This window comes from Muntiacus reevesi, chromosome 3 (genome assembly GCF_963930625.1).
Source record: "Muntiacus reevesi chromosome 3, mMunRee1.1, whole genome shotgun sequence".
NCBI lineage: Eukaryota > Metazoa > Chordata > Mammalia > Artiodactyla > Cervidae > Muntiacus > Muntiacus reevesi.
In genome coordinates, this window is record NC_089251.1 from 255319409 (window position 1) to 255345261 (window position 25853).

A 25853-nucleotide genomic window follows, 5' to 3' on the forward strand; every position below is an offset into this window, starting at 1 on the left:
ATGTTGGTAATCTCCATCTCAGTTTGAACTTGTCTCTGACACATAATACTTACATGATTCTCAGCAGTTTAATTACCTTTTTATGTCTCACATTTTTAACTTAATAGTGAAAATAATATATGTATTACAGAATTTTTGAGACATAGAATCATATATGCAAATTGCATAATGTATTGCCTTGGATATAATTATCTATCAAATAATCTTGTCATTAATATCATCATTAGAAAAGAATAACATTAAAAAGTTTACCTTTTTCAAATTCAGGAAATATTCATTTATATTTTATTGACCCAAAATATCACAATAGTAAGATCGTACTTAATACGTGGAGCTTTTTATGTCAGCCATCTCTCAAAAGATCTGGTCAGATTTCTTTTCCCCCCTTTCACTAGTAAGGCTGTTTTTGAAATTTTGCAGAAAGTAACACATCACAGATGGCAAAAAACATGAAAATCAACCAAAAGTTACTGCAACTTTTTCTAAGCCTGGTTTTCACACTCCATCTCCAGGGTGAGAACAGCCTACAAACACAGCACTCCAAACAGCCACCCCTCCCCACAGCTCACACCATAAAAATGGAATTCATAAAAACCATAATTTGCTTTTTAATGGTTCACTGAACTCCAGCAATGCCTTAGCACATACCCTTCAAACTGATTTCCTTAGGGACACCTCCAAATGGAAACAACTCTAAGAAGCACAAGAGTTCAAATTTATAAATGCTCCCCCACTAGGCATCTGATAAACAGTAGGCTCGGTCACCCTCCTGGTGACCGTAGGCATAAGCAGGTCTTTTCAGGGGACTTTGAGACCACTGATAAAACCACAGAATTTGAGATCAGAAAGGGACTGGTGACTTCATCTCTGTGTAAGAAAATCACTGACTAGAGAAAAAAAAAAAAAAAAATCTCTTGCCCAAAGGTTCGTCACAGGAGCAAATGTAGGATGAGTTGCTCAGTATCCCATACAGACTCTGCTCCAGCTCCACCTGCATGTAGTAATAACATTCGGTTTTCACTCTAGAGAGAGCATTGTTGCTGCTACTGTGGCTATTGCTGTCTAGGAAAGCACTCTCTTCCATTCTCAGTTCTAGGCATGTGATTGAAATAAAATTCACCTTTGAACTGCCTCATAAGATGCTTTATCAGTGAACCTGTATAGTCAGTTTCTCTGGATACAATTGTGTAAGGGATAAGCGAATGACCTAGCTAGAGCCAATGAAACAGAAAAGTTGTGTCTGCTGGAAAAGAAAGCCTCTTTTATTCCTGCTGGATTTGAAGGTGGGAGGAGGTATCGCTTGGAAATACCACGTCTGTCTTGTTTTGCTACCCTCAAAGCCTCAGAGAGAGGTCATTCCAGAGTAATCAAAACAGGAAGATTTTTGATATCATTTTGTCCTGATTTACCAATGCTTACAGTCAGCACTGGTCATCAGTGTTGGCAATGAGACTTTGTTTAAGGTGATTTTGTTGGTTTTTCTATTACCTGTAATTGAAATGTTAATGAAAGGTGCCCATTAGTCCAGCTCTTTTCTCTTCTCCATCTTCCCTACCCTGGCTCTAAGTGTCTAAGGATTACACAAGAGTCAGTGCCATCATGACGTGTAGGTTGTCGTAATTAATCACTCAGGGTTTGCTCTCTACATCATGTTGATCTCTGAGTTTTAGAGTCCATGGGCTATAATTTTTGTCAAAATTATTGTCACACTGTTACTCTTGCTGAGCAACTGAGTTTAAAACCAATGCTTACTGACCTTTTTTATTGTATTGTGCTATGCATGTTTTGCTTATTTGAAGATCCTTAGATATGTGCTATAGTTAGCTCCATCTTCACCTTCATTTTCCACCTATGCCTGGCTATTTGTCCCCTTCCCAAGATAACTTAAGACTACTTTTTTACTGAAGTACAGTTGATTTACAATGTTGTGTTAATGACTAATATACACTGACTCAATGGACATGCGTTTGAGAAAGCTCCAGGAGATGGTAAAGGACAGGGAGATGGTGAAGGACAGGGAAGACTAGCGTGCTGCAGTCCATGGAGCTGCAAAGAGTCGGACACAACTGAGCAACTGAACAACAACAGCAAATACAGCAGTGACTCAGTACATTTTTCTGTAGGCTTCCTTGGTGATTCAGCGGTAAAGAATCTGCCTGCCAATGCAGGAGACACGGGTTTGATCCTTGGGTCAGGAAAATCCCCTAGAGAAGGGCATGGCAAACCACTGCAGTATTCTTGCTTGGGAAATGCTATGGACAGAGGAGACTGGTGGGCAAGAGTCCATGGGGTCGCAGAAGAGTTGGACATGACTTATCGACTAAACAACAACAGCACACTTTTAAAATATTATTTTTCATCATAGTTTATCATAGGATAATGTATATAGTTCTCCATGCTATGCAGTAGGACCTTGTTTCATGCGTTCTGTATATAAACACTTATATCTGCTAACATAAGGGTACCTAAATCTTTTTGAATTATAGTTTGATCTGGATATATGCCCAGGGTGGGGTTCCTGGATCATATAGTAATTCTATTTTTGGTTTTCTGAGGAATCTCCATACTGTTTTTCACTGTGGCTACACTAACTTATAAAGAATAACTTCTTGACCTAATCTTTCCATAGTTACTCTTTCTCTTTAATCTGAATCTCTTTTTTATCTTAAGGTTCATGGAAGGTTTCTGTTCTAAAAAAAAAGCATGAAAAAAATTCATTCCTATTAAATAGACTGTTAAATCACTGCTTTTTCCTACGGGCTAGGAAATTCTTGAAAAATAATCTACACTTTTTTCTTCTAGAGACATTCCACTTCCATTCCTCATATTACCGTAATCTGACTGGTGGCCTTTTCTCTTTGTGAAACTCCATTTCAGAGGCATCAGGACTCTCCTAACAGCATTCAGCAGTTCTTCTGTGGCATACTGATTTACCCTTTTTAGCAACCCTGGCTTTGCTACTCCAGACTCTCCAGATATGCTTTCTTCTATGTCTGTACTTCCTGAGTATCCTCTGAAGTTGCTCCATTCCTAACTTTAAATGGTGTGTTCCCACATCACATATTGAATTACCATTGGAATTCTGATTATTAAAAAAAAAAAAAAAAAACCAACGTGAGACTCCTGGATTATAATCCCTAAATTCACATCTCTAACTGGAACCATATTTCTGAGCTCTCGTGTCCATATATCTAGCACATTCCAGACTCCCTTTTATTTAACCTTAATTCCTTTTGTTAGAAGACATTTCTTTGAGAACAGGCACAGGGAGTTTTGCTGGGGAGCTAGATTTATTAATATTAAGTAATTCCAACCATGCCTGGTTTGGAATCTTAACTCTACACTTTCTATCCCATTTTATATCCATGTTCTTGTTCTGATTTACCGCTGCTAAACATGTTTCCTCTTGTAATCTTTCAGTGTGCTTGGGTTTTTCTCTCACTCCAAACCTCCCTGTTTCATGTTCACCATATTAGTCCTCGTTCCTCTATTTATCTTCCCAGTTCTTGACTCATTTCTAATGACCAGCTATCCATACAGTTGTACTCTGGATTCTGATGAGCGATGTGTCTGGTATTCACTTCACATACTCAATAGATATTTGTGTTATGAGTGAACATTCCTTAGTAAATTCCAGTACATGATGATTTCAAGGGACTTAGACTTCAAGGTGCCCTGGATTTCAGTCAATTTCTAGCAGACTAACTTCTTGAATTACTGATTGATAACCATGCAGTCTCACTCAGACAATCTCTCAAAATTAAGGACATTTAGATGAGTCAAGTAAAGATCTTTTTAGAAATCAAGATGGGTATCCTATTAAGGTCTGTTTCCATCAGTTTGCACTCTGTTCTCTTTCCCTGGTAACTTAAGCCCACCTAACTTCATTTCTCAGGATCAAAAATTGCTCTCAATAAATTATTTGATTCTTAAAAATAAATTATATATCTTACTGTGTTATGTACCCAGAAGTCTCTGTATTTATTAGTACAACAAAAAGTTGTTATTATTTAACTTTTAGTAGTGTAAGTCACTCAGGTGTGTCAGACTCTTTGCGACCTCATGGACTGTAGCCCGCCAGGTTCCTCTGTCCATGGGATTCTCCAGGCAAGAATACTGGAGTGGATTGCCATTCCCTTCTCCAGAGGATCTTCCCAACCCAGGGATCAAACCCGGATCTCCTGCCTTACAGGCAGATTGTTTACTGTGTCAGGTACAGGGAAGTCCCAATTTAAAATTTACTCTATAATTTAACTTTTATTCTGTCAGATATGGTGTTACACTTAATCCTCAAGGCAAAACTGTGCAATTAGCACTGTCATTATTGTTAATCTACAAAGATAAAGCTAGGAAATAGAGAAGTTAAGTCATTTGCTTAACTCTTAAGAAGAGAGTATTGAGTGGAGCATTCCAACTTTGAACAACCCACTCTTTCTGAATTTGGAGTCTGTAATCAAACAGTGGTAACTGTAAGACTTAGATTAATTCATATCAAGAAAATAAAGTTATAAATTGTGTTGTGTGTGTGTGCTAAGTCACTTCAGTCATGCCCGACTCTTTGCAACCATGGACTGTAACCTGCCAGCCTCCTCTGTCCACGGGATTCTCCAGGCAAGAATACGGGAGTAGGTTGCCATGCCCTCCTCAAATTAATATTGCAAGGCAATATTAATAAGCATAATTTCCATCATTTAAAGTGTATCTCCCAGCCAGCTGCCTACCTTCATGAATAGCAATTTATGAGGTCAAAGATGCTACTTTTCCTGGCAATATCCAAATCTAAATAAGGACAATCAAACAGAAGCTTTTTGTAGGTCACATATTTCTCGATTTTATCTGTGTGGCTTTGAAAAACAAAAGCGTCTAGTGATACATCTGAAAGCAGGACTCATAAAATGCTGGTATTTGCATTTGAAAGTGTTTGTGAAAAAACCAACAGTCATATTCTTTAGGGAGTTGTGCTATAATTCCTGAAAGTCAGAATTCTAATTCTATAAGAAATTGTTTTTTATTTTTTCTATTCATATGTCAAGAGAGATTTTGTGCTTTGATTTATCTTAATTGAAATCCTGCAGTTGTTAAAGCTTAGTGGGAAAAGGTATGCATGTATATATGTGTGTGTGTGTGTGTGTGTGTGTGTGTATAGAGGAGAATTAAACCAATTCGCAATTTCTATTCTATCCTGCTTTATCATGTTTTAATCTTTTTTTGAAGTCCAGCCCCCTCCAAATGCCTCTCTTGAATGCTTACTGAAACATTTTTTTCTAGAAAGAGAATTTTCTAATAAAAAAACCTCAGAAGTCATCAGTATTTTTTGTTTAAAAGAAACTAAATGCTTACTCAATTATCTCTGTTTTATTAATATCCCTGAGGCAAATGCAGTTTTAAAAATTATATGCACATGGCAACAAAAAGTATCTTACTTTGATGCTGTGTCTTACTAAGTGAGAAAGTTAGTTGTGTCTGACTCTTTGAGACCCCATGGACTATACAGCACCTGGAATTCTCCATGGAAGAATACTGGAGTGGGTAGTCATTACCTTCTCCAGCAGAACTTCCCAACCCAGGGATTGAACCCAGGTCTCCAACATTGCAGGTGGATTCTTTACCAGCTGAGCCACAAGGGAAGCCCCAAAATGCTGGATTGGTTAGCCTATCCTTTCTCCAGGTCATCTTCCCAACCAGGAATCAAACCAGGGTATCCTGCAGAGCAGGCGGATTCTTTACCAACTGAGCTATCAGGGAAGCCCTGTGTCTTACTAAGTCTATAGGAAATCAAACCATTTCAAGTATTTTTCCTCTAAAATTTCTTGAGCTAATATTTTAATCATCAAACTAGTTTTAGAAGATATCTACAAAGTAATGTTGGGTCTAAGCAGTAGCATGATAACAAATAGTTAAACACATATTCACCAGAAAAAAAAATCCTAATTTGTATCATATGCCAATTTTTATAGTATAAATACTCTTCAGTTCAGTTCAGTTCAGTCGCTCAGTCGTGTCTGACTCTTTGCAACCCCATGAATTGCAGCATGCCAGGCTTCCCTGTCCATCACTAACTCCTGGAGATTACTCAAACTCATGTCCAACAAGTCAGTGATGCCATCCAGCATTTCATCCTCTGCTGTCCCCTTCTCCTCCTGCTCCCAATCCCTCAAAGCATCAGGGTCTCTGCCAATGAGTCAACTCTTCGCATGAGGTGGCCAAAGTACTGGGAGTTTCAGCTTCAGCATCAGGCCTTCCAATGAACACCCAGGACTGATCTCCTTTAGGATGGACTCGTTGGATCTCCTTGCAATCCAAGGCTCTCAAGAGTCTTCTCCAACACCACAGTTCAAAAGCATCAATTTTTCGGTGCTCAGCTTTCTTCACAGTCCAACTCCCACATCCATACATGACCACTGGAAAAACCGTAGCCTTGACTAGATGGACCTTTGTTGGCAAAGTAATGTCTCTGCTTTTTAATATGCTGTCTAGGTTGGTCATAACTTTCCTTCCAAGGAGTAAGCGTCTTTTAATTTCATGGCTGCAAACACCATCTTCAGTGATTTTGGAGCTCAAAAAATTATCTGACACTGTATCCACTGTTTCCCCAACTATTTCCCATGAAGTGATGGGACCAGTTTCCATGATCTTTGTTTTCTGAATGTTGAGTTTTAGCCAACATTTTCACTCTCCTCATTCACTTTCAACAAGGGGTTTTTTAGTTCCCTTTCACTTTCTACCATAAGGGTGGTGTTATCTGCATATCTGAGGTATTGATATTTCTCCTGGCAATCTTGATTCCAGCTTGTGCTTCTTCCAACCCAGCATTTCTCATGATGTACTCTGCATATAAGTTAAATAAGCAAGGTGACAATATACAGCCTTGACGTACTCCTTTTCCTATTTGGAACGAGTCTGTTGGCCCATGTCCAGTTCTAACTGGTGCTTCCTGACCTGTATACAGGTTTCTCAAGAGGTGGGTCAGGTGGTCTGGTATGCCCATTTCTTTCAGAATTTTCCACAGTTTATTGTGGTCTACACAGTCAAAGGCTTTGGCATAGTCGATAAAGCAGAAATAGATGTTTTTCTGGAACTCTCTTGCTTTTTCGATGATCCAGCGGATATTGGCAATTTGATCTCTGGTTCCTCTGCCTTTTCTAAAACCAGCTTGAACACCTGGAAGTTCACAGTTCATGTATTGCTGAAGCCTGGCTTGGAGAATTTTGAGCATTACTTTACTAGCGTGTGAGATGAGTGCAATTGTGTGGTAATTTGAGCATTCTTTGGGATTGCCTTTCTTTGGAATTGGAATGAAAACGGACATTTTCCAGTTCTGTGACCACTGCTGAGTTTTCCAAATTTGCTGGCTTATTGAGTGCAGCACTTTCACAGCATCATCTTTTAGGATTTGAAATAGCTCAATTGGAATTCCATCACCTCCACTAGCTTTGATTGTAGTGATGCTTTCTAAGGCCCACCTGACTTCACATTCCAGGATGTCTGGCTCTAGGTGAGTGATCACACCATCGTGATTATCTGGGTCATGAAGATCTTTTTTGTACTGTTCTTCTGTGTATTCTTGCCGCCTCTTCTTAATATCTTCTGCTTCTCTTAGGTCCATACAATTTCTGTCCTTTGTCGAGCCCATCTTTGCATGAAATGTTCCCTTGGTATCTCTAATTTTCTTGAAGAGATCTCTAGTCTTTCCCATTCTGTTGTTTTCTTCTATTTCTTTGCATTGTTCACTGAGGAAGGCTTTCTTATCTCTCCTTGCTATTCTTTGGAAATCTGCATTCAAATGGGAATATCTTTCCTTTTCTTGTTTGCCTTTTACGTTCTTCTTTTCACAGCTATTTGTAAGGCCTCCTCAGACAACCATTTTGCCTTTTTGCATTTCTTTTTCATGGGGATGGTCTTGATTCCTGTCTCCTGTACAATGTCACGAACCTCCGCCCATAGTTCATCAGGCACTCTGTCTATCAGATCTAGTCCCTTAAATCTACTTCTCACTTCCACTGTATAGTCATAAAGGATTTGATTTAGGTCATACTTGAATGGTCTAGTGGTTATCCCTACTTTCTTCAGTTTAAGTCTGAATTTGGCAATAAGGAGTTCATGATCTGAGTCACAGTCAGCTCCTGGTCTTATTTTGCTGACTGAATAGAGCTTCTCCATCTTTGGCTGCAAAGAATATAAATAATCTGATTTCAGTGCTGACCATCTGATGATGTCCATGTGTAGAGTCTTCTCTTGTGTTGTTGGAAGAGGGTGTTTGCTATGACCAGTGTGTACCCTTGGCAAAACTCTATTGGCCTTTGCTTCATTCCGTACTCCAAAGCCAAATTTTCCTGTTACTCCAGGTTTTTCTTGACTTCCTACTTTTGCATTCCATAAATACTCTTTCAAGCAAATTATGTTGAAGGCAGAGTTGAGAAAAGATGTAACCATAGTCAACCAACCAATGGGCCTGACAATCCTTATATTATGTGAGCTTTCATCAAAACTCCAGGAAGTCTCTAAAATCACCTTTTTGTCAGATGTGAATAAAAGGATGCAGATGAGAATTGTGCTTAAACCCAGCCTGTAGAGTCAGGCACCAAGACCTAACTCTACTCTTTAAATTACCCTCTGTGTTATCTTGCATAAGCCATTTAACTTTCCTGTGACTCTCTTTGCTCATATGTAAAATGGTAATAATATAAGTTTTAATCTCATTAGAATTCTTATGATTGTTAAATGAAATAGTACATTAAAGTGCTTAGAAGAGTTCTTGTCATATAGCTATAATAATAGGCTATTAGTAATAAATGCTAGGTACTATTTTTCTAGATTTTACAATCTGTCAGAATATTTTACACATTGTCATCTAAATCTTTCAGGGTTCATTGAACCATGCTTGATAACAATACTCTGCCAGTTATAGAGGGATGAGCACTAAGAAAGATGTCATATGTTACTTACTAGTCCCAATTTTGCCAAAGTCTAGGTTTGTGGCCTTTGGCAAACCAGTTTACTTCAAGAAGCTTTGGTTCTTTCACTAGTAAAATACAGAAAGTAATGATCACCCTGCCAACTACAGAGGACTGTGTTGAGATTACTATAAGTTAATGAAACTAAGAACTCTTGGAAGATGGTACATACGTGGGATGTTATTATTAATCTAATTTAAATTTCATGATGCTATTGAGGCATAAAATAAAAGAGTGAGAAGTTTTGTGTCATTTGAGTAAGCATTTGGAAATAATGTGTTGTTAAGAGCTGGGATGCTTTGTTATATTGTAAAGATGAAAAAAACACCACATTTGTATCCTGAAGCAGTGAAGCATTTTTTTCTTCCCACAAAAGAGCAAGTTTCAAATGAAAAGGAACTATACTTTGAAATATAACATATGTTTAAATGAATTAAGGATCCTGGGGAACTAAGTTAAAAATATCTATGAAATCATAATTTTCTAGGAAAGGAAATATAAAGGAAAAATTAATAAATAAAGCACATAATATTTTGTCAAAATGGATAGTATTATGTCATTACAAGATGGATAGTGTAAATTTCCAAATAATTATTAAAGGCAAAATTTCATAAGTTTCATAAATAAGTTTAAAAAATGAAATGTCCAGGAAAGATTGAAGAAATTTTAAAGTAAGTTCAGTCAACTTGTAAACAAGAAAAAGCACACACAAAAATGAAGGCAAGGAAATTATAGGAAAAATATTTGATTTTTAAAAAAATTTACACATTGAATCTCTGTTCATGTATAAGAATCATATACATTTATGTACATTCAGTGAAAGTTAACTAAAAATCATTCTAAAAGTGTGCCTATCATTTTTTTCTCTTAATTTATGACTTCACACTGTGCTTTAACAGAGGAGTTCTGTTCTAGAGAAAAAGAATCACTGTGCAGCCTGGTCTTCACCACACCCTTTTTTATCAGTTACCAGTAAAAATTCTTATGGCCTAAAATTTAAATGTTGGTATATGATATGGGAAGATCAAGTTTTCTTGTTGAGCGGAAAAATCAAAATGAAAGTTATGAATAGTATGTTATCTTCTATGAGAGCCAGAGGGAAAATATGAAATAAAAATTTGTAAAAAATCACTGAAAATATTCATGAGAAATTTATGAGTTAGGGAACTTGAGTAGACTAGCAAACAGGTGGGTAAAGACTTTCATAAGGTACCATTTTATATTGTTTTGATTTTTGATTTGTGAATTTATTACCTACTAAATAACATTAGTGTGTGTGTGTGTGTGTGTGTGTGTGTGTGTGTAAGTCCAGTGCACCTCAATCTCACATCTGATTTAACACTTCTCACCTGCCCCACACTCAGGCCGACAAGGCAGAGACACCTGCAGAGGAGACACGTGTGATGGACTCAGCCTCCGTGTTTGGTCCCCTGTCCCACTCACTCTGCGGCTTCTTCTTGTTCAGCAATGTGGTGGGGTAGACAGGGGTCAAAGGGTCTTACAAGACTGGTGGGTTTGCTGTCATCTGCATGACAAATACCCAAATGCTGATTACTTTTTCTCTCCTGAGGAGTTTCCGTGCTACCTTCAGAGACAACACCCTCCACCAACTGGGTACCTTGTTCTTTGATATTTATGCTGAATTTTTGATTCCAACTCTGTCTTCTATATCAACAATCAGCCCACAAAGTCTGTTTTTTACCCTCTGAAATCCGTATCTGTTGGACAACGCCTTCAAAAGACCTCTCCTCCACCTGCCTCTTGACTTTGAAAAACTCAGTACCTTTTCTGTACCAATATCTGGAAGTACATTCTCTTTCAACAGGATCCCTCAACAGTTCTCCTTTAGGCCAAGATTTCTTAACCTCTATGGTATTAACATCTGGGGCTAGATAATTCTTTTTTGTGGGGGATTTTCCTGTGCATATTATGATGTTTAGTGGCACCCCTGACTTCTATCTGTTAAAACAGTAGCTAGCTTCCATCAGCCAAACCAAGAGTGTCTCCAGAAATTGCCCAATGACACCTTGAAAGCAAATGGCCTGATTGAGCGCCATAGGACTAAGGTAATAATCCTCTTCAAATGAATTCCCATTTCCGAATCTCCTTACCACTCTGGTATTAATAATTATCAGGCTGGATGATGGAGTTTAGATGATTATCAAATACACATGGGGAACTACACTTAGTAAGTCCTTATACAGTGTCTGATAGGTATCTCTCATGATATGGACATGTGACACGTTTTCTCAGAAGGAACTCTGAAATCTTGAGATAATAGGGAAGCTCTTATATCAGTGAAAATCAGTGCAAGCTTACCTCTATCTCTGACATTTAAAACTCTGGGCCTAAGGACTATGAGAGCAGGGGGAGAGGAGACTTTAATTTGCTTATTACTTTATTGATTGACTGTTTTGTATCATTCAAGCATTTAGATTAAAGTGTGTATTTTTAAAAAGAAAGAATCATAGTTCTTAATATGGCTACATCAAGAAGAACATTTTAAGTTTTAATAAGATTTTGATTTTGGTTTCTTAGCCAAGATATGAAAGCAGGGTCAAGAAAAAAGGGGAAAAAAGGAGACAAGCAAAAAAGTTAAAAGGGCAAGGAGGTGAAAACTTACCTTGTTTCATCAATATAAACTGCTTCCAACACAGACGCTGCATATTCAATATTCTTCTTTAAGTCGACGACATTAACGTCACCTTTTTCCAACTGCTTCACTAAGCATCTTAGTCTATTTCAAAAAGTAGCCAAGAAAAGAAAAAGAAAGAGATTTATCATGATTATAAGGAAAAGAGTCAATATTAAATATGCAAATTGGGTTAAACTTTCAACTTATCTTTCCAGGTTATTAAATAGCAATATGTCCAGGTATATTTGAGGTATAATTAAGATCAATCTTTATTACTTAAACAACTATCAGAAATTATATTCACCTCTCAATAACATTAAGGCTATAGGTTGCAGGTTTATGTACCATATTTCAAACACAGTTTTTCTGAAAATTCAAACAATATAGGTTATTTTCATAAAACTATTTCTAATAGTAGAATTTATTCTATGGCTGTTGTGCCTCTTCAGAGTTGGCAATAAGAAATACTTAACGGGTACTCCTTTGACCACTATTGTATCAATTATTCACTGTTTATAGCAGTAGAAACAAAAATAAAAGGCAAAAGATTCAAGAAAATATAATTAAGATCAGAAAAAATATATGTATACAAGCTTAGTGTTTTTATTGCAATGATTTTTCAGTTGAGGCAAAACTACAAAATGTTTTCTCATGTTTTTGCCCATAGAATCATGTATCACAACTGTTTGAGAAATTTTAAAGCATTTCTGGATCTCTGACTCAGAAACTGTCATGTAATTAATACTGTTGTTTTAAGTCACTACATTTTGAAATAATTTTTTAGGCAGAAATAGATATCTCAGGGAGTGAAATAGTACAAATTATCTCAATAATTTTCTAACACTTGTAGAAATTTCTATGCATTAGCTATAAACCAAGGGTTTCTAAAGATACTTCCCTTTAATAAAAAGAAAAAGAAAACATGTTCTTTAGTCACTATACACTATAAATAAGCATTGCGAATACAATTCACCCATTTTCCTGTCAGCAGGCAGAATTTAATTTCTTGAGAAAAGGTATTTCAGAGAAAATAGAATACATCTACTTTTAGGCACTGCCTTAAAGATAGTATAACAGATTCTCCGAAAACTTACTTTGGATGGTTTCCAATACCACAGTTTAGGGTATCAAGACAAGTTACAAATTTCAGCAGTGGTATTTTACATTTCTTCATCCATAAGAAACTTTATTTCTCCATGGAAAAGAGCCATACCTAGCTTAAAACTTCTTATTCAGACAACTACAATTACTTTTTGTGTCACATATTTTTGTATGATAAAATATTATCAAACAACAACTTTGCAAAATAAATTCCATGTGTCGATAAAGGTCTTATTTGTCCAGAGTCAGCAAAGCAAAACAAAATAAATATCAATGACTAAAACAGGTTACTTAGAAAAGAAAAATTAAGCCTGGCTCTGAGGCTTGTGTAAAATACGGAATATGATAATAATGGAGCAACACATAGAGTTTTAGGGGATTTTTGTAATTCTATAATCCAAACACATTGTACTTAGTAAAATTTCCTTTTATGTAGAAAGTAAAAGAGTTTCATACTTTGAAACAGCTTAAAAATATACCACTTATGTATTCTTAGCACTTTAGGGATTAGAGGGAGCTGCCTCACCTGAAAAAGTCTAAAAAAATCTAGCTAATGTCATAAATAATGCTAAATGACTGAAAGTTTTCCTTCCAAAATCATGAACAAGATTCTACTCTTACCACAGATATTCATAATTGCACTGGATCTTTTAGCCAAAGCTACAAGGCAAGAATAAAAGGTATTCATATTGGAAAGAAAGAAATAAAACTGTCTTTATTCACAGACAATGTGATTGTCTAAGTAGCAAATCTGAGGAAATATACCAAAGAGTTACTAGAAGTGATAAAATGTTATAAATGATTTTAACAAGTTTACAATATAAAAAGATACAAAAATTAATATCATGCTATACAATAATAATGAACAATCTGAAATTAAAATATAAAACAATACTATTTACAATAGTTCTGAAAATGCAAAATTCCTAGCTATAAATCTGACAAAGTATGTGCAAGCCCTATACACTGAAAACTATAGAACATCACTGAAAGGAGAAATGGTAGATCTAAATAAATGGAAAGATACACCCATGCTTATGGCTTGAAAGACTTTATATTGTTTTCATGTCATTTCTCCAAAAATTTATTTATAGATTCAATGTAACCCCAGTAAATATCCCAGTGGGCTCTCTTGTTGTTATATATATTGACATGTTGATTCTGAAATTCACATTGAATCAAGGAGCTAGAATAGTCAAATTTAACAAAAAGAACAAAGTTGGGGAATTTACACTACTTCAAGACATAAGCCTTCAAGACATTCTAAAGCTATAGTAGTCTGTACAGTATAAACGGCACAATACACTGCATTATTAGCACCAAGATAATACAATAGATAAATCGATAGATTTATAAAGTTAAAAATAGACCCGCAAATATATAGTTAATTTATTTTGGGAAAATATGCAAAGATAATTTAGAGGAAAAAGGATAACCTTCACAACAAGTTATACTGGATAATTAGAAATATCCATGCGTAAAAGGAACTTTGTTCCATCCCTGCATTGCAGATCTAAATGTATATACTAAAACTATACATGTAGAAGAAAACATAGGAGAAAATGTTTGTGATCTTGGTTAAGCCAAAGATGTCATACATACAACACCTGCAATGAAATAATGAGTTGAACTTCACCAATATTAAGAACTCCAACCACAGACTGGGAGAAAATATTTGTACACCATATATCTGATAAAGATTTTTAGAAAACATGTTAAGAACTTGCAAACCTAAATAATAAGATAAATAATCCAATACAAAATCTGCTAATGATTTTTTCGTATCACCAAAAATGATATATTCATGGCAAACATGAAAAGATGCTCAAAATCAGTAGTCACCAGAAAAATTCAAATTAAAACAACAAGGAATCAAATACTTTTTAGAATGACTAAAATTAAAGTAACTGATCATACCAAATACTGGCAAAGATGTGAAGCAATTTAAACTACCACACACAACTTCTGGGAATGTAAATAAGTACAATCAATTCGGAAAACAATTGCCCAAAAAGTTAAACATGTGTCTGTCATATGACTCAACTGTTCTATTCTTTGGTGGAGAGAAGAATAAATGTATGTCCTTACAAATACTTGGACATAAATGGTCATAGCAGCTTTATTTGTAATAGACCCAAACTGGAAGCAAACCAAGTGTTCATCCACAAGTAAAGGGAAAACAAACTGGGCCATATCCATCCAAAGAATTTCTACTTAGCAATATAATGAATAAATTGTTGATACACACAATGACGTGACTGAACAATAACTATGGTGAGTGAGATAGGATATATGCATCCTGTATGATCCAATTTGTATAAAATTTTTAAATGCAATCTGTTCTTACTGAGACAGGAAGCAGATCAGAGGTTGCCCGGAATTAGGAAATAGAGATGAAGGAAGAGAGGAAGGGAAAGATTACAAAGGAGCTGGAAGAAGTTTTGATGGTAATGGAAATGTTAATTTTCTTGATTGTGGGGATGGTTTCATAGGTACATACATATGTTCATACTTATCAAATTATAAATTATAAAATGAAATATGTAATTTGAGATAGAAAATGGATATGTGCAAAATAGATGCTTCTGTTACATATCTGTACTTTTAACCAATTCCATTAAAATACTTAAATTTTTAATATATAATATCAAAGACATGGAAGCACTCTAAAGCAGCATTAAAATGTTAATGGTTTTTCTTCAAAAAGAAAGGCACTAATCTTTGATAATTCATGAGACTTTTAAAATCAGCCTGAGTATTATGTACTGAACAGGTTTTGATGTTTTTAGCTTTTTGGTGAGACTACTTCCTCACCTTATAAGGATCAGAACACTTAAAAGAAGCCAGCAATGAAAATAGAAACTATCTTTGAAAATAATTGATTAGATCTGTGATCCAGTCAAGCAGTCACAGAAGAAAAGCAATTTCTACTTTTGAACAAAGAGTACTGAGCTGTAGAAAATGATTTGAGTATTTTTATTCAAATATAGAACTGCCACTTTCCAAATGAAAAAATATGCAATGTAAAATGATGTAGTTTTCAGAATCAAGTACTTCATATATTCTAAACTTAGCTTCTAAGATATTGCTATAAAACCCTATCTTGCAAAAGAACCACTTACATAATAAGGATATTATACTGAAAAGTCCCATGTGTCTATGCATGTCTTCATTAATTCTAGGATAAAAATGCCCAGGATATCTCTAATGCTGTAAAGCATTAGTGATGTGTATGTTAATAATTTTAACTTAAAAGAGAATTGAAAATAATCATACTTCTATCAATGTCCCTATTTTTTACATAATTGAAATACAAAAGAGAGAAGATGTGGTTGTAAGAATACCATACTAAGAAGCAGAAGAGGTAATGCTAAAGGAATATCTATAGTGATATTAACATTAACATTAAAATACGGCCACACAGGAGTACACAAAGACATACAAACTGGGACTGCCAGAACTAGAAGCTGCTATGTCATTTTTAGTAAGTCTTGCTTGCCTCTAATTCTAACATGATTAAAAAATGATGACAAGAAGGCATTATTTAGTGAAGTTTTCTTGTCTATTCTGCAGGTCAATGCTTAGGAAATTAAAGTCTAACCTTAGTCGAAAAAGCAAGGCTTATAAATTGAAAGTCTTTTTAAGAAACTTTTTTTCCCACAAAGGCCAATGTTACAGTTGTAAAATCCCTTCATATCTCTATTTTATAGAATAAATAACTCCCAAAACAATTGGCATCACTGAAAAAATGGGAACAATTGTATGGCAAACATTATTGACCTTTAAACTATATGTATATTCTACGTTTAAAGAAGCAAAATGATCCCACTGAAGTGGAGAACATAGAATGGAAAAATGAATTTTTAAGTGCAAAGAAATATATAATTTTTCTTCCTTTTCTTCCAAATCACATTTTGGGTTAACTATTTATCACTTTACTTCAAGAGAGTACTTTTTATTACAGAAATGGGCACTGCATGGTTCCCAACATTTTGAAGTATTCCTTTTAAGTACAGAGATACAAACACTGGAATAGTTCGAAATGCTTTCAAGATCAATTTTGTTCCTCCTTAGAGGCAAAGAACAATAAGACCATATTAACTTTAAAGGGAAAACCAATCATTTATACCTGGTTACTGTCACGCCTCTGAAATACTACAGGCTATATCAACTCAAGGATTTTCTTTAAAATCACATACTTAAATAACTATGTATAGTAAATACATATGTAAATATACACATATTTAAATATATTTAAATATTTGACCATATAAACACACATTTAAAACATATATTTGTAAAAATATAAAATACTTGTAAACTCCATTTTTATATAGTAAATATATTTATATGTTAAGTAGATAAACATACTTATATTTTATATACATATATTTTTATCTATTTGTTCTGATGAAGAAAAAGTAGTGATTCTCACCTACTACTAAATATTTATTTAAACCAGGGAAGAAAGCTTAGAGATAGGACGCACACACAGCAGACCCACTGAAGAGCAGTTTAACATTTTTTTTTCCATTTATTTTTATTAGTTGGAGGCTAATTACTTTACAATATTGTAGTGGTTTTTGCCATACATTGACATGAATCAGCCATGGATTTACATGTATTCCCCATCCCGATCCCCCCTCCCACCTCCCTCTCTACCCGATCCCTCTGGGTCTTCCCAGTGCACCAGGCCCGAGAACTTGTCTCATGCATCCAACCTGGGCTGGTGATCTGTTTCACCCTAGATAATATATATGTTTCGATGCTGTTCTCTTGAAACATCCCACCCTCGCCTTCTCCCACAGAGTCCAAAAGTCTGTTCTGTACATCTGTGTCTCTTTTTCTGCTTTGCATATAGGGTTATCATTACCATCTTTCTAAATTCCATATATATGTGTTAGTATACTGTATTGATCTTTATCTTTCTGGCTTACTTCACTTTGTATAATGGGCTCCAGTTTCATCCATCTCATTAGAACTTATTCAAATGAATTCTTTTTAATAGCTGAGTAATATTCCATGGTGCATATGTACCACAGCTTCCTTATCCATTCATCTGCCGATGGGCATCTAGGTTGCTTCCATGTCCTGGCTATTATAAACAGTGCTGCGATTAACATTGGGGTGCACGTGTCTCATTCAGATCTGGTTTCCTTGGTGTGTATGCCCAGAAGTGGGGTTGCTGGGTCACATGGCAGTTCTATTCCTAGTTTTTTAAGAAATCTCCACACTGTTTCCATAGCGGCTGTACTAGCTTGCATTCCCACTAACAGCGTAAGAGGGTTCCCTTTTCTCCACACCCTCTCCAGTATTTATTGCTCGTAGACTTTTGGATAGCAGCCATCCTGACTGGCGTGTAATGGTACCTCATTGTGGTTTTGATTTGCATTTCTCTAATAATGAGTGATGTTGAGCATCTTTTCATGTGTTTGTTAGCCATAGTTCAACATTTTATGTCATTCTCTTGGACCTTGCAAAACACATGCCTAGCACTGAGCTTAGGTGGCCCCTCTGTGTTAAATGTCTTTCACTTGCCCCTCCAGATCCATCTATTGGGCTCTGCCCTGCTCCTGGCCCTGAGGGGGAGAATGCAGAGACCTCAGCAGACCTTGAAATCGGTTTCAGGAAACAGGAGGAAGGGAGGCGTGAAGGCCCTGTTATTCTTCTCTCCTCCCTGGAGAGGCACCCGCCACCGAAGGTCATTTGTCAAACAACCCTCTCCAGAGTCCCCTCTCAATCTCTCTCTCTTTCTCTTTTCAAGTATAACACATCCCTGGAGCCTAATGTTATCAGCCTAGAGGTATTGCATTACCCTGGTAGTTCCCTACATGGGTGTAACAACTTTAATTTTCTATTAATTAGTTACTCCTCAAATGATCTGTTTTTACTATATCAATCTTTTTTACCTAACTTCTGTGACACTCCCTACAGCACCATCCTCTCATACCAGAGACGTTCAATACAGTTCTACTGTAGTGTTGGAAAGACTGTAGGGCTAGAGCTTTAAAGTCAGTGGGTGCTCACTCAACTTGCATTCACTTTTTCCTGGTGTTCCTGGAGAGAAGCAACACCCTAAATAGAGGGCTACTTCCAGCTTTCTGTAGTGATCAGCTTTAGATGAGCTCTGCCCAGGGAAACTGCACATAATGCTGAGGACCAGATGCTCCATAGGAGATGCAGGAGAACCGTGCGACTGAATGGCCACCCTCACACAGGAGGAGCCTGATTCTGGAAAGGAGTGTTTATGGAGGTTGACTGATGCTAGCTGGGTCAGAGAATGTGCGATATCATTTTTTTAATTTAAAGGAAAGAAACAGACAAAAGAAGAACTGTGCTTTGCAGTGGAGCCTGATGGAGTAAAAAATGCCTTTATTACTGTTCATCCCTGAAACATCATTAACATAACATAAACAGACTGAAAACATAAAAGAGGTACAAGGAGAAAGAACAGAAGATAACAGAGCAAAGAAAAGCTTCTAATACAGTTTCTGGGAAAATAGTGAAATATGGTAACTGATTCAGCAGATAACAAGAAAGACAAACAAAGCAAAGAGCTTTTGATGGGTGATCATTGAGAGAAGCAAGATGACTAATGTCCAGAGAAGCTCAGAATAGCTGAGGAAATAGGGATAGCAAAGATCTTGTAATCCAAGGATCTGTCTTTATGCTCAAAAAAAAAAAAATGGTGAAAATCTTTTCACAGCTTCGATTCCTTTCTCCACCCCAAGTAGCAGGAGATTATCCTTACCTACTCCTGTAGCAAACCTAGAAAAGAGACAAGATTGCCAGATTGGAAACAGGGAAATTAAACAAAAGTCAGCATATTGAGTGATGATACCTCAGGTTCCTTTCTCCCACCTATTTACAGAATGGAGATTGTGGGATTAACCACAGGAGAGACGGAAGAGTCCCAGACAAATAAAACTTTGGAAACAAAAGTTTGTCCTTGTTCTCCCTCCAACTTTCAGTGAAGCCCAGAAGGTGACAAGCACCACCTATGACAAAGAGATTCTAATCACTTTTCAGACACATTCTTCAATATTAATGGCCTGTCATCAATGAGCAAGCCTTGAAGAAAAATCCCAAACATGAAAGACACTGATATATCTAAATAAAATAAAGAAACTTACAAGAAACAGAAATAATATCAAGATGAAAGGAAAACAAAAAAACTCCAATCAAAAACTGACCACATGAGATATTCATACTTGTTAGATGGCTGCCATAAAAAAGACAACAAATAATAAACATTGGCAAGAATGTGGAGAAAGAGAACCCTAGTTCACTGATGATGGGAATATAATTTGTACAGTCACTATGGAAAAGAGTATGGAGGTTTCTGGCTATTTATCTGAATAAAAGGAAAACACAAATTTGAAAACATATATACACACCAATGTTTATCACCACATTATTTATAATAGCCAAGACATGAAAGTAAGTTAAGCATCCATTAACAGATGAATGGATAAAGAAAGTGTGGTGTACACACACACACACACACACACACACACACACACACACACACTTATATATAATGGAATATTACTCAGCCATGGAAAACGAATGAAATTTTGTCATTTGCAACAACATGAATGAACCTGTAGGGTATTATGTTTAGCGAAATAAGTTGAAGAGAGAATGACAAACACTGTTTCACTTATATGTGAAGTCTAAAAAATAAATGAATGAATATAACAAAACATAAACAGACTCATCAATAGAGAGAACAAACTATTTTATAATAACTTTAGATGGTGTATAATCTATAAAATTATTGACTCACTGTGTGGTATACCTGGAACTAATACAGCATTATAAATCAACTATACTTCATTTTACAAAAACTGAGGAAAAAAAACTGAGAAAAATAGTGAAGACATTCATCCATGAGAGAAGAACATGCTGTGACTTTTTAAAAATAGAATAAATAGTGCTGAAAAAGCTCTTAGATTCTGGAACTGATGATTTACATAAAAATGTCAACAGAAGAAGTAGAGGATAATGTCTAATAACCCATGAAGTAGACATAAAGACAGCAAAATGAATAATAGAATAATAATGATAAGAAAATTAGAATGCTGATTTTGGAGATCTAATATCTAATTAGCAAAATTCTAGACACCAGGAATGGAGGAAATTCTCAAAAAAAGGACAATTTCTAGAACTAAAAATCTCTATTTTGTAAGGGCCCAACTAACCACTAGGGTCAGTTTCATGAGTATCCAACCTCAGAGCCATAGTGGACCTTGCAATTAGGAGAATCTCCCCCCAACCCTTGGTTTAGCACTTTACTGTCACTATTTTGAAATTCTTAATCATTTTTGAACAAGAAGTCCCACACTTTCAACTTGCACTGGGCCCTGTATACTATGTAGCTGGTCCTGCGGTCAACCTGCAATTCTATACTCAGTAAAACTATCAATCAAGCTTGAAGAAAGAATAAAGGCATTTTCAGACATTCAATGACTGCAAAAATTTGACTTTATATGCATTCTATTTCAATAAGCAACTGGGAGATGCATTTGACCAAAACAAGAACATAGCAGGAACTTTAATACAGAGAAGTGAAAATGAGAAGCCTCCAAAGGAGATATATGTGCATCCTAGGAATTAACTAGTCCAGATTGAAGTAGGAGTACAGAAGAAAGGAAGTAGGAGGGAAGTCTCTGGGGGTAAAAATGGAACTGATGAACAAAGAAACTGATGGGATGTTTGGAATTTTGTTCTGACAGATCAGTTGAGCATAAAATTATAAAAATACACCACTTATGAAATCAAGGAGAAAGAAAAAAATTATACAAGATATAAGTCATTTGATTGACTCTATTTGATTGAGAAGTGAATAATACTTACAAACCACACTGCTATAAACAGCAGTGATTTTAAAACAAAATAAGATATAATAAAACTCTTTTGAGAAGATGAGGCTAGGGAAGTTGAAATTAACATACAATAGAAATTTCCTCTGTTAACATTACAGATGTCAGTTGGTAAAGTCTGAAATTCATAAATCAAAAAATATAAAGGCATATTATTTGGAAATATGCTAAAGAAAAAATAGCTAAAATGAACTAAATCATTGAGATTATTTAATTCTGGGAAATTGACTGCTTTTTTAAGTAATAATAAAAAGAGTTTTAATGAAATAATCCCCTATTAAAGTATAACATCTGATATATTGTTCACAAAACAATAATTGCTCACATTTAAATTAGAAATCAAGTTCATTATTCAGTACTTTTGGAATCACTGACCACAACAAATTTAAATGACTGAAAAATAGCAAGACGTCAAAATTCATCCTGAATTGCGACCAAAGACTTTAAAAGGGTACAAAATAGCAAAATACCTCAATCATGATTTGATGATTATGTTGAAGCCCAGGTGTTCTAGCCTCTTTTAGACACACAGTGAAGCCAAAGGAAAGAAAATAATACATAATAATTAAATATACACCTGTTCATCACATGTTCTAGGCTCATGGACTAAACTGACTGAAAACAAGCACATACATTTCAGATTTGAGGTAGACACAGAAAAGGAAATATGTGAAAAACAGAAAGGGAAATATGGGGAAATACTACAAAACATGAGAGTAGAGTGAACTATGATGGCTGAATTTATTACATATTTTTGCAAAATCAGACAAAGGGGAAAAGCATAGTAAGCAGTGCTACAAAAGTCAGATGAAGATGTGGTTTAGAAAGAATTAAAATTAGTACAACTTGATGCTGGGAAAGTTCAAGGGCAGGAGGAGAAGGGGCAAAAAAAGATGAAGTGATTAGATGGTATCACTGACTCAATGGATGTGAGTTTGAGCAAACTCTGGGAGCTAGTGAAGGACAGAGAGGCCTCGTGTGCTGCAGTCCATGGGATCACAAAGAGCTGGACACGATTAGTGACTGAACAACAAGAAAGATAGCAGACAAGAGGTTGAGCATGGAAACAGCATGATGGATCCGCGGTACTCCTAAAGCAATAAGGGACAGGAAACCAGAAAGTCTACAACTATACCGGCTGGGCAAAGCAACTTTAGCATCAGTTCCACCAAAAATAGCAAAGGAATGTTTAAAAGTGTGTTTAGGACATTTATTCCTAATTAATGCAGTACTTGTACCAAAATGCTTCAAAAATACACTACCAGAGAAGGAAAATCATATTAAAATAGATCTTTAAAGAAATATGCCTTCAAAAATATGAAACTATGGAGAGAAAAGTCAACATGGATTTTTTCCAGTTACAATAAATCATAAACATCAGAAAACCTAAGAAGCAGAAATATTTCCATGGCAAATACAGTTAAAATCCTACTAGCAAGCAGAGAAATAGAGAAGCTCTCCTGTTAATTTTATCACCCAGAGATAGGAAAATTGGGGTCAATTAAACCAGAGTGTCTTGAAAGAGCAATCCTTCATTGGGATGAAATTGGTGACATGTTAATAAAAAGTGACCAAACTGACTTCCAACAAATTTATTGAGAAGATGGCTTTTACTGCAAAGGTTGCTATATGTATTAGATAAAATCATTTTATCCTAATTTGAATGATTTTCTCTCCCTATCCCTCCCCAAATTCCTCCCACTTTCCCTCCCTCTTTTCCTGTCCCTAATACTCTCACTTACTACTCTCCTTCCCTTCTCCCTGCCGATCTCACCCACCTCCATATTGTATATGAATACTCTGGATTTCAAGACACTACTAAAATTGGAGGACAAAAATTCCTCTTTGATTCTGCAGAATCTTCCTTGCCTCCATAGAAATGTAACTTTCATATACATAATCTCTCAGGATCACTGGAAATAATTCTTTCCTTCTGAGATCTCAGGAACACTACATTGACATTGACAGAATCAGTTTTGAGAATGCATCATCACTAGTTTAAACTACTGAGTCCCAAATTTAGTACAGCTTAACAATAGGAACATTACCTGGTGGCCTCAGTGGTAAAGAATCTGCCTCAAATACAAGATAAGTGTTTGATCCCACAGTTGGGAAGATCCTCTGGAGAAGGAAATGGCAATGCATTTGACTATTCTTGCTAGGAGAATCCCATGGATAGAGGATGGATAGGAAGCAATGATCAAAACCATCCCCAAGAAAAAGAAATGCAAAAAGACAAGATGATTGTCTGAGGAGGCCTTACAAATAGCTGAGAAAAAAGAGAAGCAAAAGTTAGAGAAAAGGAAAAATATATCCATCTGAATGCAGAGTTCCAAAGAACAGCAAGGAGAGATAAGAAAGCTTTCCTAAGTGATCAATTCAAAGAAATAGAGGAAAACAATAAATGGAAAAGACTAGAGATCTCTTCATTAAAACGAGAGATACTAAGGGAACATTTCATGCAAAGATGGTCTCAATAAAGGATAGAAATGGTATGGACCAAACAGAAGCAGAAGATATTGAGAAGAGGTGTCAAGAATGCACAGAAGAACTATACAAAAAATGACTCAGATCACCACAATGGTGTGATCATTCACCTAAAGCCAGATATCCCGGAGTGCAAAGTCAAGTGGGCCTTAGGAGGCATCACTACACACAAAGATAGTTGAGGTAATGGAATCCAATTGAACTATTTCAATTCCTAAAAGATGATGCTGTGAAAGTGCTGCACTCAATATGCCAGCAAATTTGGAAAATTCAGCAGTGACTACAGGACTGGAAAAGGTCAGTTTTCAATCCAATCCCAAAAAAAGGCAATCCCAAAGAATGCTCAAACTACTGCACAATTGCACTCATCTCACATGCTAGCAAAGTAATGCTCAAAATTCTCCAAGCCAGGATTCAACAGCACGTGAACCGAGAACTTCCAGATGTTCAAGCTGAATTTAGAAAAGGCAGAGGAACCAGAGATCAAATTGCCAACATCTGCTGGATCATAGAAAAAGGAAGAAAATTCCATAAAAACATCTATTTCATTGACTACACTAAAGCCTTTGACTGTGGATGAAAAGAAACTGTGGAAAATCCTTAAAGAGATGGGAATACCAAACCACATTACCTGCCTCCTGAGAAATTGGTATGAAGGTCAAGAAGCAATAATTAGAACCAGACATAGAACAATGGACTGGTTCTAAATTGGGAAAGGAGTACGTGAAGGCTGTATATTGCACCTTGCTTATTTAACTTATATGCAGAGAACATCATGTGAAATGTCAGACTGGATGAAGCACAAACTGGAATCAAGATTGCAGGGAGAAATATCAATAACCTCGGATATGCAGATGCCACCACCCTTATGGCAGAAAGTGAAGAGGGAGCTAAAGAGCCTCTTGATGAAAGTGAAAAATGAGATGAAAAAGTTGACTTAAAATTCAACACTCAAAAAATGAAGATCATAGCATCTAGTCCCATCATTTCATGTGAATAGATGGGGATACAATGGAAACCGTGACAGACTTTATTTTCTTGGGCTCCAAAATCACTGCAGATGGTAACTGCAACCATGAAATTAAAAGACACTTGCTTCTCGGAAGAAAAGCTAAGACAGCCAGTTAAAAACAGAGACATTACTTTACTGACAAATGCCCGTCTAGTCAAAGCTATGGTTTTTCCAGTAGTCATGTAGGATGTGAGAGTTGCATCATAAAGAAAGTTGAGCACCAAAGAATTCATGCTTTTGAACTGTGGTGTGGAGAAGACTCTTGAGAGTCCCTTGGACTGCAAGGAGTCAAGCCAGTCAATCCTGAAGGAAATCAGTCCTGAATATTCAATGGGAGGACTGATGCTGAAGCTGAAACTCCAATACTTTGGCCACTTGATGCGAAGAACTACTCATTTGAAAAGACCATGATGCTGGGAAAGATTGAAGGCGGGAGGAGAAGGGGACGACAGAGGATGAGATGGTTGGATGGAATCACCGACTTGATGGACATGAGTTTGAGCAAGCTAAGGGAGATGGTGATGGACAGGGAAGCCTGGTGTGCTGCAGTCCATGGGGTCATAAATAGTTGGAGATGACTCAGGAACTGAACCAAACAATAGGAATAAAACATAAAATACTCTAGAATGAATTAGTCATGTTCTAACCAGGAAACATAACAGCTGTGAACATTTAAAACTGAAAATTTAATTCTGAAAATTGATTACTGGGAGGATGGAAGATCATAAGACAACCAGGAAAATAGTGTAGATTCCTCTAAATAAGCAACTACTGGAGAC

The 25853-nt window shown here is 36.1% G+C and overlaps 1 protein-coding gene across 3 annotated transcripts in view; it reads right to left on the reverse strand.

The window, feature by feature from the left end:
* PDE1A (phosphodiesterase 1A) overlaps positions 1–25853 on the reverse strand; it is a 285493-nt gene that overhangs the window by 107085 nt on the left and 152555 nt on the right. For all 3 annotated transcript variants that reach the window (XM_065931885.1, XM_065931884.1, XM_065931883.1), the window contains exon 2: positions 11578–11691. In XM_065931885.1, coding sequence (XP_065787957.1) covers positions 11578–11691 — 114 coding nt within the window. The remainder of the gene's footprint in view (positions 1–11577; positions 11692–25853) is intronic.